Genomic DNA, 17,731 nt, shown 5'->3' on the forward strand with positions numbered 1-17,731 from the left:
CGTCCATGACTAGCACTATTGTCTCTAGACACAGAGCCTGCTTGCCCTCTTTTATCGGCTCGCGCCTGTCTGCCTCTCCTTGCTGGCCTTCCAGACATGGTAATGGCCTGAAGGGAGTTGGGAAAACCAGCAATTGGGTAGTGTATATTGTGCTGGAGGCACGCACAACACCCACTAACTTCTGCAGATGGCAGATGGCTCAATTAGAGAAGAGCTATGTAGGTGGATATAACGGTGTATACTGGGTTCAGGGCGCGCAGACAGCACGCACAATCTCCTACAACTGACTACAAGCTCTATTTAAAACGAACAAGATAGCTAGCTATATAGGTGGATATAGCGGTGTATACTGGGTTCAGTGCACGCAGACAGCACGCACAATCTCCTACAACCGACTGCAAGCTCTATTTAAAAAGAGCAAGATAGTTAGCTATATAGGTGGATATAGTGGTGTATACTGGGTTCAGAGCACGCAGACAGCACGCACAATCTCCTACAACTGACTGCAAGCTCTATTTAAAACGAGCAAGATAGTTAGCTATATAGGTGGATATAGCGCTGTATACTGGGTTCAGAGCACGCAGACAACACGCACAATCTCCTACAACTGACTGCAAGCTGTATTTTAAACGAGCAAGATAGCTAACTATATAGATGGATATAGCGGTGTATACTGGGTTCAGAGCACGCAGACAGCACGCACAATCTCCTACAACTGAATGCAAGCTCTATTTAAAAAGAGCAAGATGGTTAGCTATATAGGTGGATATAGTGGTGTATACTGGGTTCAGAGCACACAGACAGCACGCACAATATCATACAACTGACTGCAAGCTCTATTTAAAACGAGCAAGATAGTTAGCTATATAGGTGGATATAGCGGTGTATACTGGGTTCAGAGCACGCAGACAGCACGCACAATCTCCTACAACTGACTGCAAGCTCTATTTAAAACGAGCAAGATAGCTAGCTATATAGATGGATATAGCGGTGTATACTGGGTTCAGAGCACGCAGACAGCATGCACAATCTCCTACAACTGACTTCAAGCTCTATTTAAAAAGAGCAAGATAGTTAGCTATATAGGTGGATATTTTTTTAATGGTTATCTGCTACCGAACATACAAATTTTTCATTACAAATCAAATATCAGTTAACATACACTTTACAATTTAACAGATAATAAACTATACAAACAAAAGGGAAAAAACAACTTACATGTCATCTTCCCCCTCCTCCTCCCCAGAAGAAAAATTTATAAGTAGAGCATCACCCCTACTGCTAGGCCCTTCTGGTGGCCCAGGATCCACCTCAGGTAACGGGGCCCTTTTTTTCTTCTTCTTCCCCTGCTTTTTCCTAATCGTGACCCAAGCCACTTCACCCTCCTCATCCGATACTTCTTTTGGGCGTTTCTGAGCCCCCTTAACCGAGACTTCCATCTCCTCCTCCCCAGACCTGTCATCCCCAGCCGAAGAATCGGATGAGGAGACAGTGACCAGACGTCTGCCCGGCCTACATCTCCGAGGAAGGGGAGTGGGAGCAGTAACCTGGGAAACAGAACCCTGTGCCCCCCCCTTATCCAAAAAGGGAGGCCCAACTACCTCCACCTGACCAATATCTGGACCGGGCACCTGAACTTCAGTGACAGGGGCCTGGGCAACATCTGCAGGCCGTACCCCCTTTTCTCTTTGAGGGACCCTACTTGCCTTTTGGGCTCGAGGTGCACCCTGTGGCTCCGCCGTAGGAGCGCTTCCCTGCCTTTCCCCTCCAAAACTCTGCCCAGCAGGAGGAGGTGCACTATCCCCTCCTGGCCCACCACCTGCTGCAGCTTCACCCCTGTAGGCTCTGGGGCATCTGCTAAAGGGATGCCCCATTTGACCGCAAAGGTTGCAGCAGATCAACCCACACGTGTCACCTGAGTGTCCAAACTTATTGCACTTAGTGCAGCGCACAACTGTGCAATCTGCACTCATGTGGGTTGGACACCCACACCTGAAACACCTACGGGGCTGGCCTGGGTAGAACACCAGGATTCTATCTCGTCCCAGGAAAGCACTTCCTGGGACATGTGCAACCGTGTTGCCAGATCTTCTCAAACGAATCCTGGTGTTCCATGCTCCAGTCCATACCCCACGCTCGTCTAAGCATTTATTTAGAGGACACTGCAACTGGCCGTGTCTCCCCAGCCAAGTTGCTATGTCCTCCGGGGGCATGCTCTCGTTCCTTACTAACACCGTCAGGTTTTTAATCTCCTCCTGCCTACTCAAAGGAATCAGGCGGAACCCTTTCCAGGGATCAGCCCCTTTAACCAACCCAAAAGCGGTTATAAAACGCTCCATAGTCACAGCGTTGGTGAAACTGACATCAAAGTCAGGGGTGCCAGCTGGGTGGATCACAGCAAATAGCTCAGCCACCCTGAACCCCAACGCCAGGACCATGTCAACCACTTGACCCCTCGTGGGGCACTGACCTTCACCCTCCCATCTCAGCTGGACCACATTCCTACGCTTGCGCTCCGGACCACCTGTCCCCCTAGACCAAGTACTGGCCCCAGGGGTCTGACCAGCCGGGGGTACCCGAAAGTTACTGGCCCCAAACTGGTGGTACAGGTGGTCCAGAGGCACACTGGACCCAGCCACATTGGCGTAGGAACGCCTTTCACCAAGTGCCGTCAGCAACTTTACCTCCGGTGTCCCCCTTAGTACGGGTCCCGGAGGAGGAGCCTCTGCCACAGACACTGGGGGTACAACATGAGAAGCAGCCCCCTCACTCACGGCATGGGAAGTCACACTCCCCACATCATTTACCCCAGCCTGAACTTTAGGATAGGTCTCATCCTCAGAGCTATAAAGCAAAGCCTCCCAGGCTTCCTGCCACTCCACCTCCATATGGGCCCCGCAGGAATCCACTGACACATGGCTCGGCCCTGATTGAGAACCCTCCAAGCCGCGAATGAACGTCATTGCAGGGTTCTCACCATCAAGCTCGCCCATTGGGCAGTCACCCCAGGCCGTAGCTTGTTCTGGCACTATACAATTAGACATTTCAACATTACTGTTACTGTTACTGTTTACACTCTCTTGACCAGAAAGCAGACCGGAAGTCCTTTGAAAACGACCCTCGGGGTCAACTTCCGGACCCGCCACCGTCACTTCCGGCCGCGGGCTATTCTCGCCATGAACCAGCTCACGCACCGGAAGTGCGTCATCACCCCTTCCCGCGCTACTATTGGCCTCGCGGTCAGTAGCACCACCCCTCCTCCCGCGGGAAGACGGCGTTCTCTTATTCACGGCCGCCATTCCCGAACTGTCAGATGCCATGCCGCCGGCCGACACTGCACCGCTGCCCACAGCGGCAGCCAAGCTGGCTTGACTCTCATATACCCTAGTCCCCTTACCCTGAGACCGGCTTGCAGCAGTGGCAGCCGACAACGCAACTGACGGCGTGCCCTGCTTGCAACCACCGGCTGGGATCACTGGGGACTGTACAGGTAAGTCCATTTTTCCTTTGCTTACTATCCTAGCAAGCTGCACCACTGGTATCTTCTTAACAACACTCCTGTCTTTAATGTCCTTTTGCTGCCACCTTCCCACTTCACCGGGGTCTAACCTGCCCTCTGGGGACACAGCCTCATTCATAGGCTGGCGACCCTTAGGCTTACCTGACCCCTCTGCAGGATTAGTGGAGTTAGCAGGGCTAGCAGTCTTTTCACCAGGAATGCTCTTCACATTTTCAGCCTTCACAGCACTCTCTCTCTCCAAAACTGTTTCTTTACACACCGCTGGCTTTCTTTCCACCACAGTCTTTCCCTCTGGTTTGTCACTGGCCACCTTTCTTTCCACCGCACTTTCCTTTTCTTCATGGCTGGCTTCCACAGAGGGACCCGCCATTTCCTCCTCCTGCGTTGTGTTCGGGGCTGGATACAGTCTACGGCGTCTCCCTGCCTGGGTCCCCTCGTCACACGCAATTCTCATCGCTTTGTCCACGTTAGATAGAAAGTCTTTCTCACCAGAAGCACTGTCAATCAGGTTGGATAACAGCTCACCCAATATGTTGCACTGCTTCTTCAATCCGTCTATCACCGTCTTATACTCCTGTCTCTTTACAACGCCTGATCTGTCTCTCCGGTTCCTTAGCTCCGCCAGGACCTTCATTTTCTCGCAGTAGCTGCGGGAAGCCTTTACAATTAAGCTTTTAGCTTTCTTTCTTCTGTCTGCAGATTTCTCCACATCCTCTCCTGGCTGTCTCAGAGACCAATCTGCAAGATCCAGCTGGTTCTCCAAAAACAACCTCTCCTCCTTGACGAGCTCCAGGAGCTTAGGGGCTCCATGTCCTTCATTAGACTGAGAAACAGGCACCTGGCCTGGGCTGACTGAAGTCATCAGCTCCCTCTCTTTCTCCACCACTCTGGAAGTCCTCAGAGATCAGAGCACGCAGCCAGCACACACAAGCTCCTACAACTGACTGCAAGCTCTATTTAAAAAGAGCAATATAGTTAGCTATATAGGTGGCTATAGCGGTGTATACTGGGTTCAGAGCACGCAGACAGCACGCACAATCTCCTACAACTGACTTCAAGCTCTATTTAAAAAGAGCAATATAGTTAGCTATATAGGTGGCTATAGCGGTGTATACTGGGTTCAGAGCACGCAGACAGCATGCACAATCTCCTACAACTGACTGCAAGCTCTATTTAAAACGAGCAAGATAGCTAGCTATATAGGTGGATATAGCGGTGTATACTGGGTTCAGGGCACGTAGACAGCACGCACAATCTCCTACAACTGACTGCAAGCTCTATTAAAAAAAGAGAAAGATAGTTAGCTATATAGGTGGATATAGCGGTGTATACTGGGTTCAGAGCACGCAGACAGCACGCACAATCTCCTACAACTGACTTCAAGCTCTATTTAAAAAGAGCAATATAGTTAGCTATATAGGTGGCTATAGCGGTGTATACTGGGTTCAGAGCACGCAGACAGCATGCACAATCTCCTACAACTGACTGCAAGCTCTATTTAAAACGAGCAAGATAGCTAGCTATATAGGTGGATATAGCGGTGTATACTGGGTTCAGGGCATGCAGACAGCACGCCCAATCTCCTACAACTGACTGCAAGCTCTATTAAAAAAGAGAAATATAGCTAGCTATATAGGTGGATATATCGGTGTATACTGCGGTCAGGGCATGCAGACAACAACCACTACAGAAGAGCAAGAATGAAAAATCGGCCGATAACGATCGGTGTATACTGTGTTGAAGGTACACAGAACACCCACTAACTCCTACAGACGCCAACACACTACACAAGGCCACCGCGCAGGCGGCCTTATATAGTGTGGGGACAGTGTACTACACAGCCTGAGCTATGATTGGCCACAGACTTCCTGCCTGTGGCCAATCATGGCTCTCCTCGCTGCCGGCTGCCACTAAGCTGGCCCCCGGAGGGCATCCTGCCTCGTTGGACATGTGCCTCCTCCTCCTCCTCCTCCTCCTCCTCCTCCTCTCTCAACTGACCCACGTGGAGTCAGTGCCCTCATCATCCCTTCCCTCTTCATCGCTGGAGCAAACCTGGCAGTATGCTGCAGCTTGTGGAACATGACTGCCAGATTGCTGTCCTTCCTGAGCATCCCCTCTCTCTGCATTCACGCTACTGCCTTCCTCTAGCTGAGTATCATCATCAGAGCCTACAAAACACTGGGCATCCTCCTGGAGCATGTACCCAACACTGTGCTCAAAGAGTTCAGGAGACTCCTCAGGAGGACGTGGTGGGTCTAGGGAAGGAGTCACTGATGATGGCATTTAGAGGAGGGAAGACGATGCGTTGGCAGCTGCTTTGCTAGTACCCTGAGCCTGGGTGAGAGAGGATGAGGAGGATGAAGAGGGCTTGGTCATCCACTCGACCAAGTCGTTGGCATGTTGCGGCTCAACATGTCCAGCTGCCGAAAAGAAGGACAAGCGTGTGCAATGGCCACGTGCTGATGATGACGATGCACCCCGTCCATGACTAGCACTATTGTCTCTAGACACAGAGCCTGCTTGCCCTCTTTTATCGGCTCGCGCCTGTCTGCCTCTCCTTGCTGGCCTTCCAGACATGGTAATGGCCTGAAGGGAGTTGGGAAAACCAGCAATTGGGTAGTGTATATTGTGCTGGCGGCACGCACAACACCCACTAACTTCTGCAGATGGCAGATGGCTCAATTAGAGAAGAGCTATGTAGGTGGATATCACGGTGTATACTGGGTTCAGGGCGCGCAGACAGCACGCACAATCTCCTACAACTGACTGCAAGCTGTATTTAAAACGAGCAAGATAGCTAACTATATAGATGGATATAGCGGTGTATACTGGGTTCAGAGCATGCAGACAGCACGCACAATCTCCTACAACTGAATGCAAGCTCTATTTAAAAAGAGCAAGATGGTTAGCTATATAGGTGGATATAGTGGTGTATACTGGGTTCAGAGCACACAGACAGCACGCACAATATCATACAACTGACTGCAAGCTCTATTTAAAACGAGCAAGATAGTTAGCTATATAGGTGGATATAGCGGTGTATACTGGGTTCAGAGCACGCAGACAGCATGCACAATCTCCTACAACTGACTGCAAGCTCTATTTAAAACGAGCAAGATAGCTAGCTATATAGGTGGATATAGCGTTGTATACTGGGTTCAGGGCACGCAGACAGCACGCACAATCTCCTACAACTGACTGCAAGCTCTATTAAAAAAAGAGCAAGATGGTTAGCTATATAGGTGGATATAGCGTGTATACTGGGTTCAGGGCATGCAGACAGCACACACAATCTCCTACAACTGACTGCAAGCTCTATTAAAAAAGAGAAATATAGCTAGCTATATAGGTGGATATATCGGTGTATACTGCGGTCAGGGCATGCAGACAACAACCACTACAGAAGAGCAAGAATGAAAAATCGGCCGATAACGATCGGTGTATACTGTGTTGAAGGTACACAGAACACCCACTAACTCCTACAGACGCCAACACACTACACAAGGCCACCGCGCAGGCGGCCTTATATAGTGTGGGGACAGTGTACTACACAGCCTGAGCTATGATTGGCCACAGACATCCTGCCTGTGGCCAATCATGGCTCTCCTCGCTGCCGGCGCTGTGATTGGCCAAGCATGCGGGGTCACAGTGCATGCCCTGCCAATCATTAGCCAGCAATGCACTGCGATGGCGCAGTGCATTGTGGGCCGTGAGCGCCACACGAATTTGGCGCGAACGGCCCACAATGTTCGGAATTCGCCGAACGGGTGAACAGCCGATGTTGGAGTCGAACGTATGTTCGACTCGAACACGAAGCTCATCCCTAGTGTCTACCTTGAGAAGTGAATGTCAGTTTTCCTTCGACAGAAGATTTGTTATCTAATGTCACTCATTCCCCTTTGAATATTCGCATATCTCTATCTAAATTACCTCACTGCTATCTTTTTCAACTTTTTATGAAGAGCTTGTCTTATCTCCTGGTTCCTCAGGCTATATATAATAGGATTCATCAGTGGGGTCACCACAGTGTACAATAAAGAACTGTACTTGTTGATGTTAAGTGATATTTCATTGGATGGAGTCACATAAATAGTGATTAAGGACCCATAATATGCACCCACAGAGATCAGGTGGGCACTACATGTTGAAAAGGATTTTTTTCTGGCAGTAGAAGATGAAATCTTGAGAATGATAATAAAAATGTAGATGTAAGTCCCGATGATAAAGGTAAGAGCGCAGAATAAGACAAGGACAGAATATGTGAAGTCCAGCCATTGTACGATTGATGTGTCTGAGGTGGACAATTGCATAACTGGACCAAAATCACAAAAGAAGTAATCAATGTCACTGGGGCCACAAAACTGAAACTGAATTATCAAAATAAATTCAGTTGAAGATAAGCTCCAAGTTGTTACCCAACAGCCATAACCCAACAGGAAGCAGATTCTGCGGTTCATAATTAAAATGTAATGTAAAGGATTACAAATTGCTACATATCGATCGTAAGACATTACAGCAAGAAGAAAACATTGAACAAAGCCAAAGATAAAATAGAAATACATTTGTATGATACAGCCAACCACAGACATTTTTCCCTGCGTCGTTATTATTATCTCTGCCATCATTGGTATAACACAAGTGGCTAGGAGGGCATCAGCGAAAGCAAGGTGCTGGAGAAAGATGAACATTGGAATTTTTAGATTATTATTGGTTGACACTAGAAGGATAATTAAAAGGTTTCCAGTCACTATTGCAATGTAAAATAAAAGTAGGGCAGCAAAGAATAGAAGTTTGAAGTTGCCTAGACCTTGTACTCCAAGAAGATGGATCTCTGAGACTTTTGTTTGATTGTCTTCACACATCTTAAAAGCCAAGAGGTTGACCTGTCAGGTAGGAGAGTGAAATACTGAATCATATAAAAAGGAGAAACGTCAAAGCAGCAAGTAACAAATATTTTGCATATCTGTGTCTGAAAGTCTATTCAATCTCCCATTAAGCTAAATTTTGAAATGCTAAATTAAAATCAGCTTCTTACTGTTGAGGTCTTCCACTCCATTTTGTCCTCTGGTGTCTATTTTAATCAGTGTTCAATTTATATTGTATATTTTGTAAATTGTGATTGCATTCTACAATGGTGAATATACGCCCAGAAAATTACTAACTGCCAAGCTGAAAAATTCACTTTTGTTATTTATTTATTTTTCTTTATTTTATGTGATGACAGTACAGGGTAAAAAAAAAAAAATCAACATTCAAAGCCCACGGAGCTTGTAGGAACAGATGCATTTCAATCTCATTCAGAATTGAATTAGCACATCTGTCAATTATGATATACAGACTAGCAGAAAATGTTGTCTGATAAGGTATTTACACAGTTTTTTTCTATTAATTTAAACAGAGTAAACATTTAAGAAGGCAAATATGAGGATAATAATGGGGAACTTAGAGAAGGGTAGGAAGCAGAAGGGGGACAAGAAAAAAATGAATTTGGATAAGTGGAGGGGGGTATAAGCCCTTGTACACACGGTCGGGCATTCCGACAACCAAATCCGTCGGATTTTGTTTGACGGATTTTGTCTGAAACTGTTGCATACACACGGTCGGACAAGGTTGTCGGAAAATCCGATCGTTCAGAACGTGATGATGTCATTTTGTTACGACGGGACTATGTTCAGGCAAGTAGCCAATAGCTTTGGTCTAGGAATTTGATCTGTGCATGCGTGGCACTTTGTCCGATCGAAATTCTCTACACACGATCGGACAAAGTCCGATCGGATCATGTTGTCGGAAAATTTTATAGCCCAGCTGGAAAACTTGGTCCGTCGGATATTCCGACGGAAACAGTCCGATGGAGCCCACACACGGTTGGATTGTCCGACAACACGGTCCTATTGGACATTGTCCATCGGAATATCCGACCGTGTGTACAAGGGCTAAGAGTATAGCAAGGGAAAAGAGAGGAGAAACTAGGAATGGAGTCGAGGTGGGGATATGAAGAAAGGAGATGGAAGGGGATACGTTGGGGGCCCTCTCCCTTCCTGAAAACTATGATCAGGCAAATTCAAAGGGTGTTTCCATACAACGACCAGGGTGTCCAAATTTAAAAATGCTTTTCAGATTGGTGTTTGGGAAAAGTGTTTAATCAGAAGCAGTGTTCTATAGTTGGTGGGTCAGTAGTTTTACATAGAGGCGGTTCTGCTCACTTTTGAAACTTTGAAGCCTTTACAAAATGTGCATTTCATGCAAGAGGTAAGTGGCAGGTAAATCTGCAAGGGACCATTGAGTTAGGTCTTTAATGGAATATTTAACCTCCAACCAAAAGGTAAAGAGCACTGGGCAGTCCCAGAAGATATGTAGATGTGAACCTTCCAATTTGTGGCATTGCCAGCATAGTGGTGACACTTGAGGGTTGATCGTATGTAAGAGTAGAGGTGTTTTAAACAACCTGGTGAGTATCTTATACCTTTTTTTTTTTTGGTATGCATTTGCCAATAAGGCTTTATGAGTGAACAATAGACAGAAATAAGAATTGTCAAATATCTCGGTTAGGGTTGGCGCCAGAAACTATCGTCACCAGACACTAACTTGGAATATGATTGCGCTAGGGTGTGCTTGACGAGACCCCCTCTTTGCAGAGTTTTTTTTAAATGCAGTTAGTGATCTTACATTTTTATAAATTGGCGAAAAAGATTTTTAACAGGAGCCTGGTTGCAAGCAGCAGAAAAAAAATAAGTCTGTGCCAAAAGAGATTCGGATACGTGCAATGGTCATGAGTTTGTTTTGTTGAGAGAAATTACATTACCTTGGCATAGAGAATACAAACTATGTGAAAGCAGGTTCAAGACAAGTATTGGTATCAGTGGGCTAGGGTGCAGTGAAAGTGAAGTAGTCTTGGGAATCTCATGGAATGTCATCTCCTTTCAGAAACTTTTGTTCTATCTTGTTTTAGGAATGCAAACATTTCCCAAATCAAGAATACAGTTGATATTGCAAAGTCAACACAAAATAACGTTTTTCTTTCTAAAATGTATGATAGATGGTGGCAACCCGTGTTCTTCACCCTTTTTGTTGAAAGCATAGTCGCCTGTACCCTGTTCTCCTCACTGGCCCTAGGAACTCCTCAGAACCACCAATCCTCCTTAAGCACCCCAGAACCTATGCAGTTGGTATACCTAAGGAAAAGAAGGTACACTGGGCCATAGTTTCTGAAAGCTATTCAGCAATAGGCAGGCTGAGAGGTGGCTGATCCCACTCCAGCTTTTGCCAGGCCTGGAAAACTAAGGTACAAATAAAGTTCACAATGCCTCTGATGTTCCTGATGGAGTACACATAGCATAGTACAATAGCATGACCACTGGGGACACAGCTGCAGAAAGAAGAGGAAAACTTCCAATTGTCTCAGGGCCAGTAAGTTTCTTTGCCTAATGCCTCCATCTCTGTGAGGCAAAGGCAGCAAGAGGCAGAGGAGTAATAGACATAGGAAAGTTGGGGTTCTGCTAGTGAGAAGGGAAAGATGTGATGCTGGTGGTGTGAAGGAAGAGGGTTGGTGGTGAGGGGAGCAGATTCACACCTCCCTGATATAATAGGAGACTAGCAAGGGGATCTCTTCTATCCTCCAGAAAGAGCACAAAGCTCCTCAGTTTGAGCTAGCTCAGCAGCAAACCCTTTTGCCATATCTCTCTATGGTTGTTGAATGCACCATCCAGTAGGCATAGGTGAAAGGGGAACACCCAAAAGGAAAAGGCCATCCACTCTTCCAAGAAGGGGGTGTCATGGTTATGCAGTGATCTTCCTGTGTTTGCTTACCTCCCCTCATGTGTTCAGACTAAGAGGCCAGCCACTTCCACCTGGTGGTTTTTATAACCTCTCCTCTAAGCATGGCTCCACCCCAGGCCCTATCAGGGAGCCCTATATTAACCTGTGCACTACAGGCCATCAGTGCTGATCAACCATTGTGTATTCCTTTGTGTGTTAGCTTCCTGTTTCCTGCCGTGTGCTCTTCTACTGTTTTCCGTTACCGACTTTGGTGTGTCTTTGTCTATCCCTGTTTGCCTGTGATCCTGACCTTTTGGCGTGTCCCCGACTATTCTTGTCTGCTTGTGGCCCCGACCTTGGCTTTGTCCCTCACCATCCCTATCCTCCTGTTGCCTACTGTGGGTTTGAGCTGGGGGACCCTGGGGGTCGCGACCTGGAGCCAGTTGCAGCCAAGTCCATCCTCACCACTAGAGGCGCTGGTGAACACCTGCTGGCTCTTAGACTCCGCGCCCCAGGGAATCTTACGCTCTAACCCCAGTGGGATCTGTCCCCTGTCTGCAGCAGTCAGCCGTAGGGTCCACAACCTTGCGGTGCACTCCTGATCCCTACGGAGTGCATCTATCACCTCGCCTCTAGGTGACCTGACAGTTTGATCAGCCATGGACCCGGCTGACGTGACGCTTCCTGCAGATGATCCATTGCAGAGCTTATAGTAAGTTAGAGTATCCCCGCGCTGTCACCAAGGGCCTAAGCTATTTGTAAGGGTAGGTTGCAGCAAACCACCGGCAGAGGTATAAACCCTAACCCCCAGATAGTATATTTAAAAATCAAACAAATGGTGTTGCGCTACCTGAACTAAATAAAATTAAAGTGCCTTATGCTTGTGTAAATAGTGACAGTGTTATTAAGTGATAAAAGATAATGGTAGATAATATTGCACTACCTGAAAACGTTAGACTAAACTATACTAAATTAGAATTAAAGTGCCTTGTGCTTATATGAAAAATAGTAGTGTTAAATGAGTGACCCACTCCCGGGAGCAGTGTCTCCTTCTTATTGAGTGATAATTGTTCCTTTAAATAAATATGTGATAGTAAAAAATTAAAAAATTATGCACAATTACAATATGAAAAAAATCCAAAGTTGTGAAGTTTCTCCAACAAATTAATCCTTGAATAATCAATGGAAAGGGATATACAGTCTGTTACAAATCATAAGCCAAAAGTGTCATGTGCTTTAAATAAACATGAATATCTCTAAGGCTGCGTACACACGGGCGGACTGTTCGCCCAACTAAGTTCGTCAGACAATCCGACAAACAGTCCGTTCAAAATTTGCATGAACGGACTTGACCACACACGATGAGCAGACAGCCCGCTGAAAGCGTGCGCGATGACGTGAACGGCACGTACGACGGGACGAGAAATTTGACGTCCAATACACTGCAATGCAACCTTCGCCGTGTAAATCCTTTCTGAGCATGCGCCAAACTTAGTCTGTCGAACTAGCCTACACACGAGCGGACTGTCCGCTGAAACCAAGTTTGGACGGACTGTCTTACGGAAATTCCGTAAGACTTTGTTCGTCAGACTGTCCGCTGAAACAGTCCGCTGAAGCCCACACACGAGCGGATTGTCCGCTGAAACACTGTTCAGCGGACTAAGTTGGGCGAACAGTCCGCCCGTGTGTACGCGGCCCAAGAAAAAAAATCATAAAATATTTTTCCTTATATTAAAACGTGCAACACACAATGCATGCTTGAACAAGAAAGCTATGTAATAAAGTCTTTGGTGAAATTAAATAAAATATGGTGACCAGTGGTTATTGGTTCAGTGATCTTCTTAATAAGAAAGATACAATAATAGAGTCTATATGTGAGCTGAAATAAATAAAGTGACCAGTGGCTTATTCAGTGCTTCTCAAAGACAGGTGCCAGCAACCGTGTTTTGTGATTCCTGTATCTCCAGTGTATTGCAGAGCTTAGTTCGCAGACTTGAGACCCAAGAATCGCATCAGACCCAGGTGATGCGATTCCTTCAGGATTTGGCATCGCGTGTTGAACAGGTTCAGGCCTCATTAGGACCCCCGGTTCAACAACCTCAACCGCTATCTGCCGCCGCACCTATCGCATCAGTCGCAGCCACACATTCATTACAACTACCAGCTCCGGTCCGTTTCTCTGGGGACTCCAAGGCTTGCAGGGGGTTCCTTAGCCAGTGCACAATTCATTTTGAACTTCAGCCCCAAAACTTCCTGTCCGATCGGGCAAAAGTCGCATATATCATATCCCTCCTGTCCGGCGAGGCATTAGCTTGGGCCGCCCCTCTGTGGGAACTGAATGATCCAGTGGTTTCTAGCCTGTCTGATTTCTTGAAACTTTTTCGGAATATCTTTGAGGAACCGGGTCGTGTCTCCTCAGCGGCTAGCGCTCTTTTACGTCTCCGTCAAGAGTCTGCGTCTGTGGGACAGTATGCTCTTCAGTTCCGTATCCTTACAGCTGAATTGAGCTGGAATAATGAGGCCCTAGTTGCAACCTTTTTACATGGCCTCTCTGATAGAGTGAAGGATGAATTAGCAGGTAGATCCCTTCCTGCTGATCTGGACAGTGTCATCACCTTGTGTAACCAGATCGATATTCGCTTTCAGGAGAGGGCCCTGGAAAAAAAAAAGCCAGCACTCCCCGTTCTTTAGGCAGCCTGAGCCCCCAGTCCCTTATCTTCGATCCGAGGAACACCCCCTGCCTACTGAGGAACCTATGCAGTTGGGCTGGACTAAATTATCTCCCATAGAACGTGCTAGGCGCAGAACTCTGGGCCTATGTCTCTATTGTGGGGCCAAAGGTAATTTCCTTGACACTTGTTCTCTTCGTCCGGAAAAACGCTCAGGGCTAATACATCTGGAAGGTGGAGTATTAGACCCTGAAATATCACCTTCACCTTCTCGTCTTCTCCTTTCTGTGTTGCTTCATGTCGGTGCTTCCTCTCGTTCGGTCTCAGCACATCTGGATTCCGGAGCCGCTGCCAATTTCATGGATTGGGAAACTGCATCCTTCATGAGACTTACCCTTTTGCCCCTTACAACGCCATTGGTGGTCTTGGCGATTGATGGCACAGTTCTCCCAGGGGGCCCTATCCGCTTTAAGACTATTCCTGTTAAGATGTCAGTAGGGAAACTCCACCAGGAGTGGATATCCTTCCTTGTCTTACCTAAGGCTTCATCTCCCATCATATTAGGTCTTCCTTGGTTACGGCTCCATTCTCCACACGTTGACTGGTCTGCTGGATAGATCCTGGCTTGGGGTTCCTCCTGTTCCTCTTCCTGCCTACTCAAGGGTACCCCAAAGGAGAAACTTCCTGTTACCACCATCCCAGTATCTTCTGCTCTACCTGCTGTATATAGCGATCTCTGGGATACGTCCTGCAATAGTCGGACTGATGCACTCTCTAGGTCATGTGGTACTCTGGATGAGGGGCCCACCTATGAACCTGAGTCGATCATTCACTCCAGTTCGCATAACCATTTACCTTTGTCTGTCCCTAATCTCCCTTGGACGTACAGCCAGGCTAACTTGTCTGCAAGTTTCACAGTTGCTATGCCCTGTGATGCGATTGAGATGGTCGCTACACCTGACATCACTATTCAGTCGACCTCTGCACCAGTTATGCCAGTCCAGCCCATGCCCAATGAGCTTCCTGCTTCTTGTTCAGCACCTCTCGGTGACCTGGCCTCACCCTACTGCTACTATGTCCGTTTAAACCCGTTTAAGAGGCTCAATCCATCCTTTGGATAGAATACCTCATTCGGTCAGGAGGGGTTTTCAATCTTTTTCTCAGGGTTCTCTGCATTCTGTTTGTGTTGCAGCTATCCAGCTTGACTCTTGTGACATGTCACTTTCTAACCAACCTGACCTCAGGGATCCACTGACCTCTGCCCAGTCTGGTGGTCCTGTTATGGATGCCCAGCTCATCTTTAAGGGTGTGGGGGACCCTGCTCAGACTCCTGATCTTCTCATGCCCTTACCCACTCCTAAAAAGCCTTTAGTCCTCAAGTCCTCTCGTCCTCTCCCTACCTCTGTTTCAGTCTCTGAGGATAATCTAAAATACCAGGTTAGTCAAGTTTTGGATTCCCGGCTCCGTAAAGGGATTCTTCAGTACCTCGTACTTTGGAAAGGGTTGGGCTCTGAGGAGAGGTCTTGGATCACTGCATCTGAGGTCTTTGCTCCCTGTCTGTTAAGGAGGTTCCATCTGGAGTTTCCCTTTAAGCCTGGACCCAGGCGGGGGAGGGGGGAGGCCTCGTAAGAGGGAGGGTACTGTCATGGTTATGCAGTGATCTTCCTGTGTTTGCTTACCTACCCTCATGTGTTCAGACTAAGAGGCCAGCCACTTCCACCTGGTGGTTTTTATAACCTCTCCTATAAGCATGGCTCCACCCCTGGCCCTATCAGGGAGCCCTATATTAACCTGTGCAATACAGGCCATCAGTGCTGATCAACCATTGTGTATTCTTTTGTGTGTTAGCTTCCTGTTTCCTGCCGTGTGCTCTTCTACTGTTTTCCGTTATCGACTTTGGTGTGTCTTTGTCTATCCCTGTTTGCCTGTGATCCTGACCTTTTGGCGTGTCCCCCACCTTGGCTTTGTCTGTCACCATCCCTATCCACCACATTGAAGGCATAACTGCAGTACAAAATTAAAACAAGTTGTCTTCCAGTGCTCCACGTGTTTCTGAAACAAATATTCAGTTTGCAGGCTGCCCTTTTTTAACAATGGTTACAATTTTTGAAAATGTTCTCATTCAAGGAGTAAGAGGCCCACTGTCTTTAATACAAAAATAGAAAGGGCAGAAACTTGATCTTTGATAGTGCTGAGATCCAAAACACTGATTCAGCTTCACCCATATTCTCTTCCAACAGTAAATATTTGTGTTAAATTATTTATTTGGAACACTATTTCAACATTATCATTTGTTTATTGCTTCAAATTGTTATTAAAAAAAAATGTCAGGTGTTTGTTTTTCATTGGAAGGTCATCCCTGAACTGGTTAACCAAAGACAGTAGGCAGAGATAGCAGGGCTGTAAACAAAACACTTAAAAACTATCAAGTTCATGAATGTGATTAAGGCTGGTCAAGGCCAAGGCTGGACTACTCTCTGGAGGTTGTCCAAAATGCCTTTTAGGTACTAACCTGCCCTGCTACACATGTGGTATCAGAGGGGGCCAATGCAGTAGGGCGATTTTGTGACCGAAAAGCTACATTTTGATAACCTGGGTTGTGGGTATAGGCTTTCTGGGTGTACACTGTTATACTCTAGGCTTAGGTGTCTAGGCTTGATGACTGGGTCTAGGTTCTTCTATGTGTGCTCTAGATACTGCCCTGCCCTGCTGCACGTGTCATGCCAAAGAGTCTTCAATGCAACTGGGTGAACTTGTGACTGAGGAGCTGTTTATTAAAAACCTGGGGTGAGGGTTTGTGTTAAATAGCTTTCAGTAGGAAGGTTACCCTTCTACACATGTCATGTCAGAGAGGGCTTTCATCACAGTGGGATGATTTTGAGTAAACACTTTGCTACTCATTAAATTATAAAAGGTGGACCACAGTCTTGAGGTAGCCCAATATAGGTTTCAGGTACTAGCCTACCCTGCTACAACATGTCATGTTGGAGAGGACTTTTAATAAAGTAGGTTAAATCTGTCCGTATTCAACCACTTGCCGACCAGCGCACGACGATGTACGTCGACAGAATGGCACGGGCAGGCAAATGGGCGTACATGTACGTCCCTTTAAATTTGCCGCCCTGCCATCGGGAGCGCGCCGCCGGCGGCGCGCTCCCGCGCTGGTCGGGACCCCCATGAGTCCGGTCGCGGGACCCGCGGACTCGATCGCCGCGGACATCCCCGCGATCGTCTCACGGAGCGGCCGAATGGAGAAGTGCCGTTGTAAACAACATTTCTCCATTCTGCCTAGCAACTAGTGACGCTGATCTCTGCTCCATGTGATTGGAGCAGAGATCAGTGTTCACTAAATGAAAGCCCAACCCCCCACAGTTAGTAACACGCCCCTAGGAACACTTAACCCCTACACTGCCACCCACTGGTTAACCCCTTCACTGCCAGTGTAATTTACACAGGAATCACTGCATTTATATAGCAGTGATTACTGTATAAATGACAATGGTCCCAAAAATGTGTCAAAAATGTCCGATGGGTCCCCCACAATGTCGCAGTCACAATAAAAATCGCTGATCGCCGCCATTACTAGTAAAAAATAAAAAATAAAAAATTATTAATAAAAATGCTATAAAACTATCCCTATTTTGTATACGCTATAACTTTTGCGCAAACCAATCAATAATCGCTTATTGCAAATTGTTTTACCAAAAATATGTAGAAGAATACGTATCGGCCTAAACTGAGTGGAAAAAAATGTTTTTTTATATATTTTTGGGGGATATTTATTATA

General features: G+C 46.9%; 2 protein-coding genes across 2 annotated transcripts in view; both read right to left on the reverse strand.

Moving 5' to 3' along the window:
- ATP6V1B1 (ATPase H+ transporting V1 subunit B1) overlaps positions 1-17,731 on the reverse strand; it is a 167,627-nt gene that overhangs the window by 143,978 nt on the left and 5,918 nt on the right. The window lies entirely within an intron of this gene.
- LOC143976204 (olfactory receptor 6M1-like) lies at positions 7,375-8,399 on the reverse strand. The gene has a single exon (XM_077478625.1). It carries the CDS (start codon positions 8,380-8,382, stop codon positions 7,447-7,449), a length of 936 nt encoding a protein of 311 aa, XP_077334751.1. The 5' UTR covers positions 8,383-8,399; the 3' UTR covers positions 7,375-7,446.

The sequence above is a fragment of the Lithobates pipiens genome, unplaced genomic scaffold (genome assembly GCF_037356315.1).
Source record: "Lithobates pipiens isolate NorthernLeopardFrog02 unplaced genomic scaffold, aLitPip1_a1.2 Scaffold_13, whole genome shotgun sequence".
NCBI lineage: Eukaryota > Metazoa > Chordata > Amphibia > Anura > Ranidae > Lithobates > Lithobates pipiens.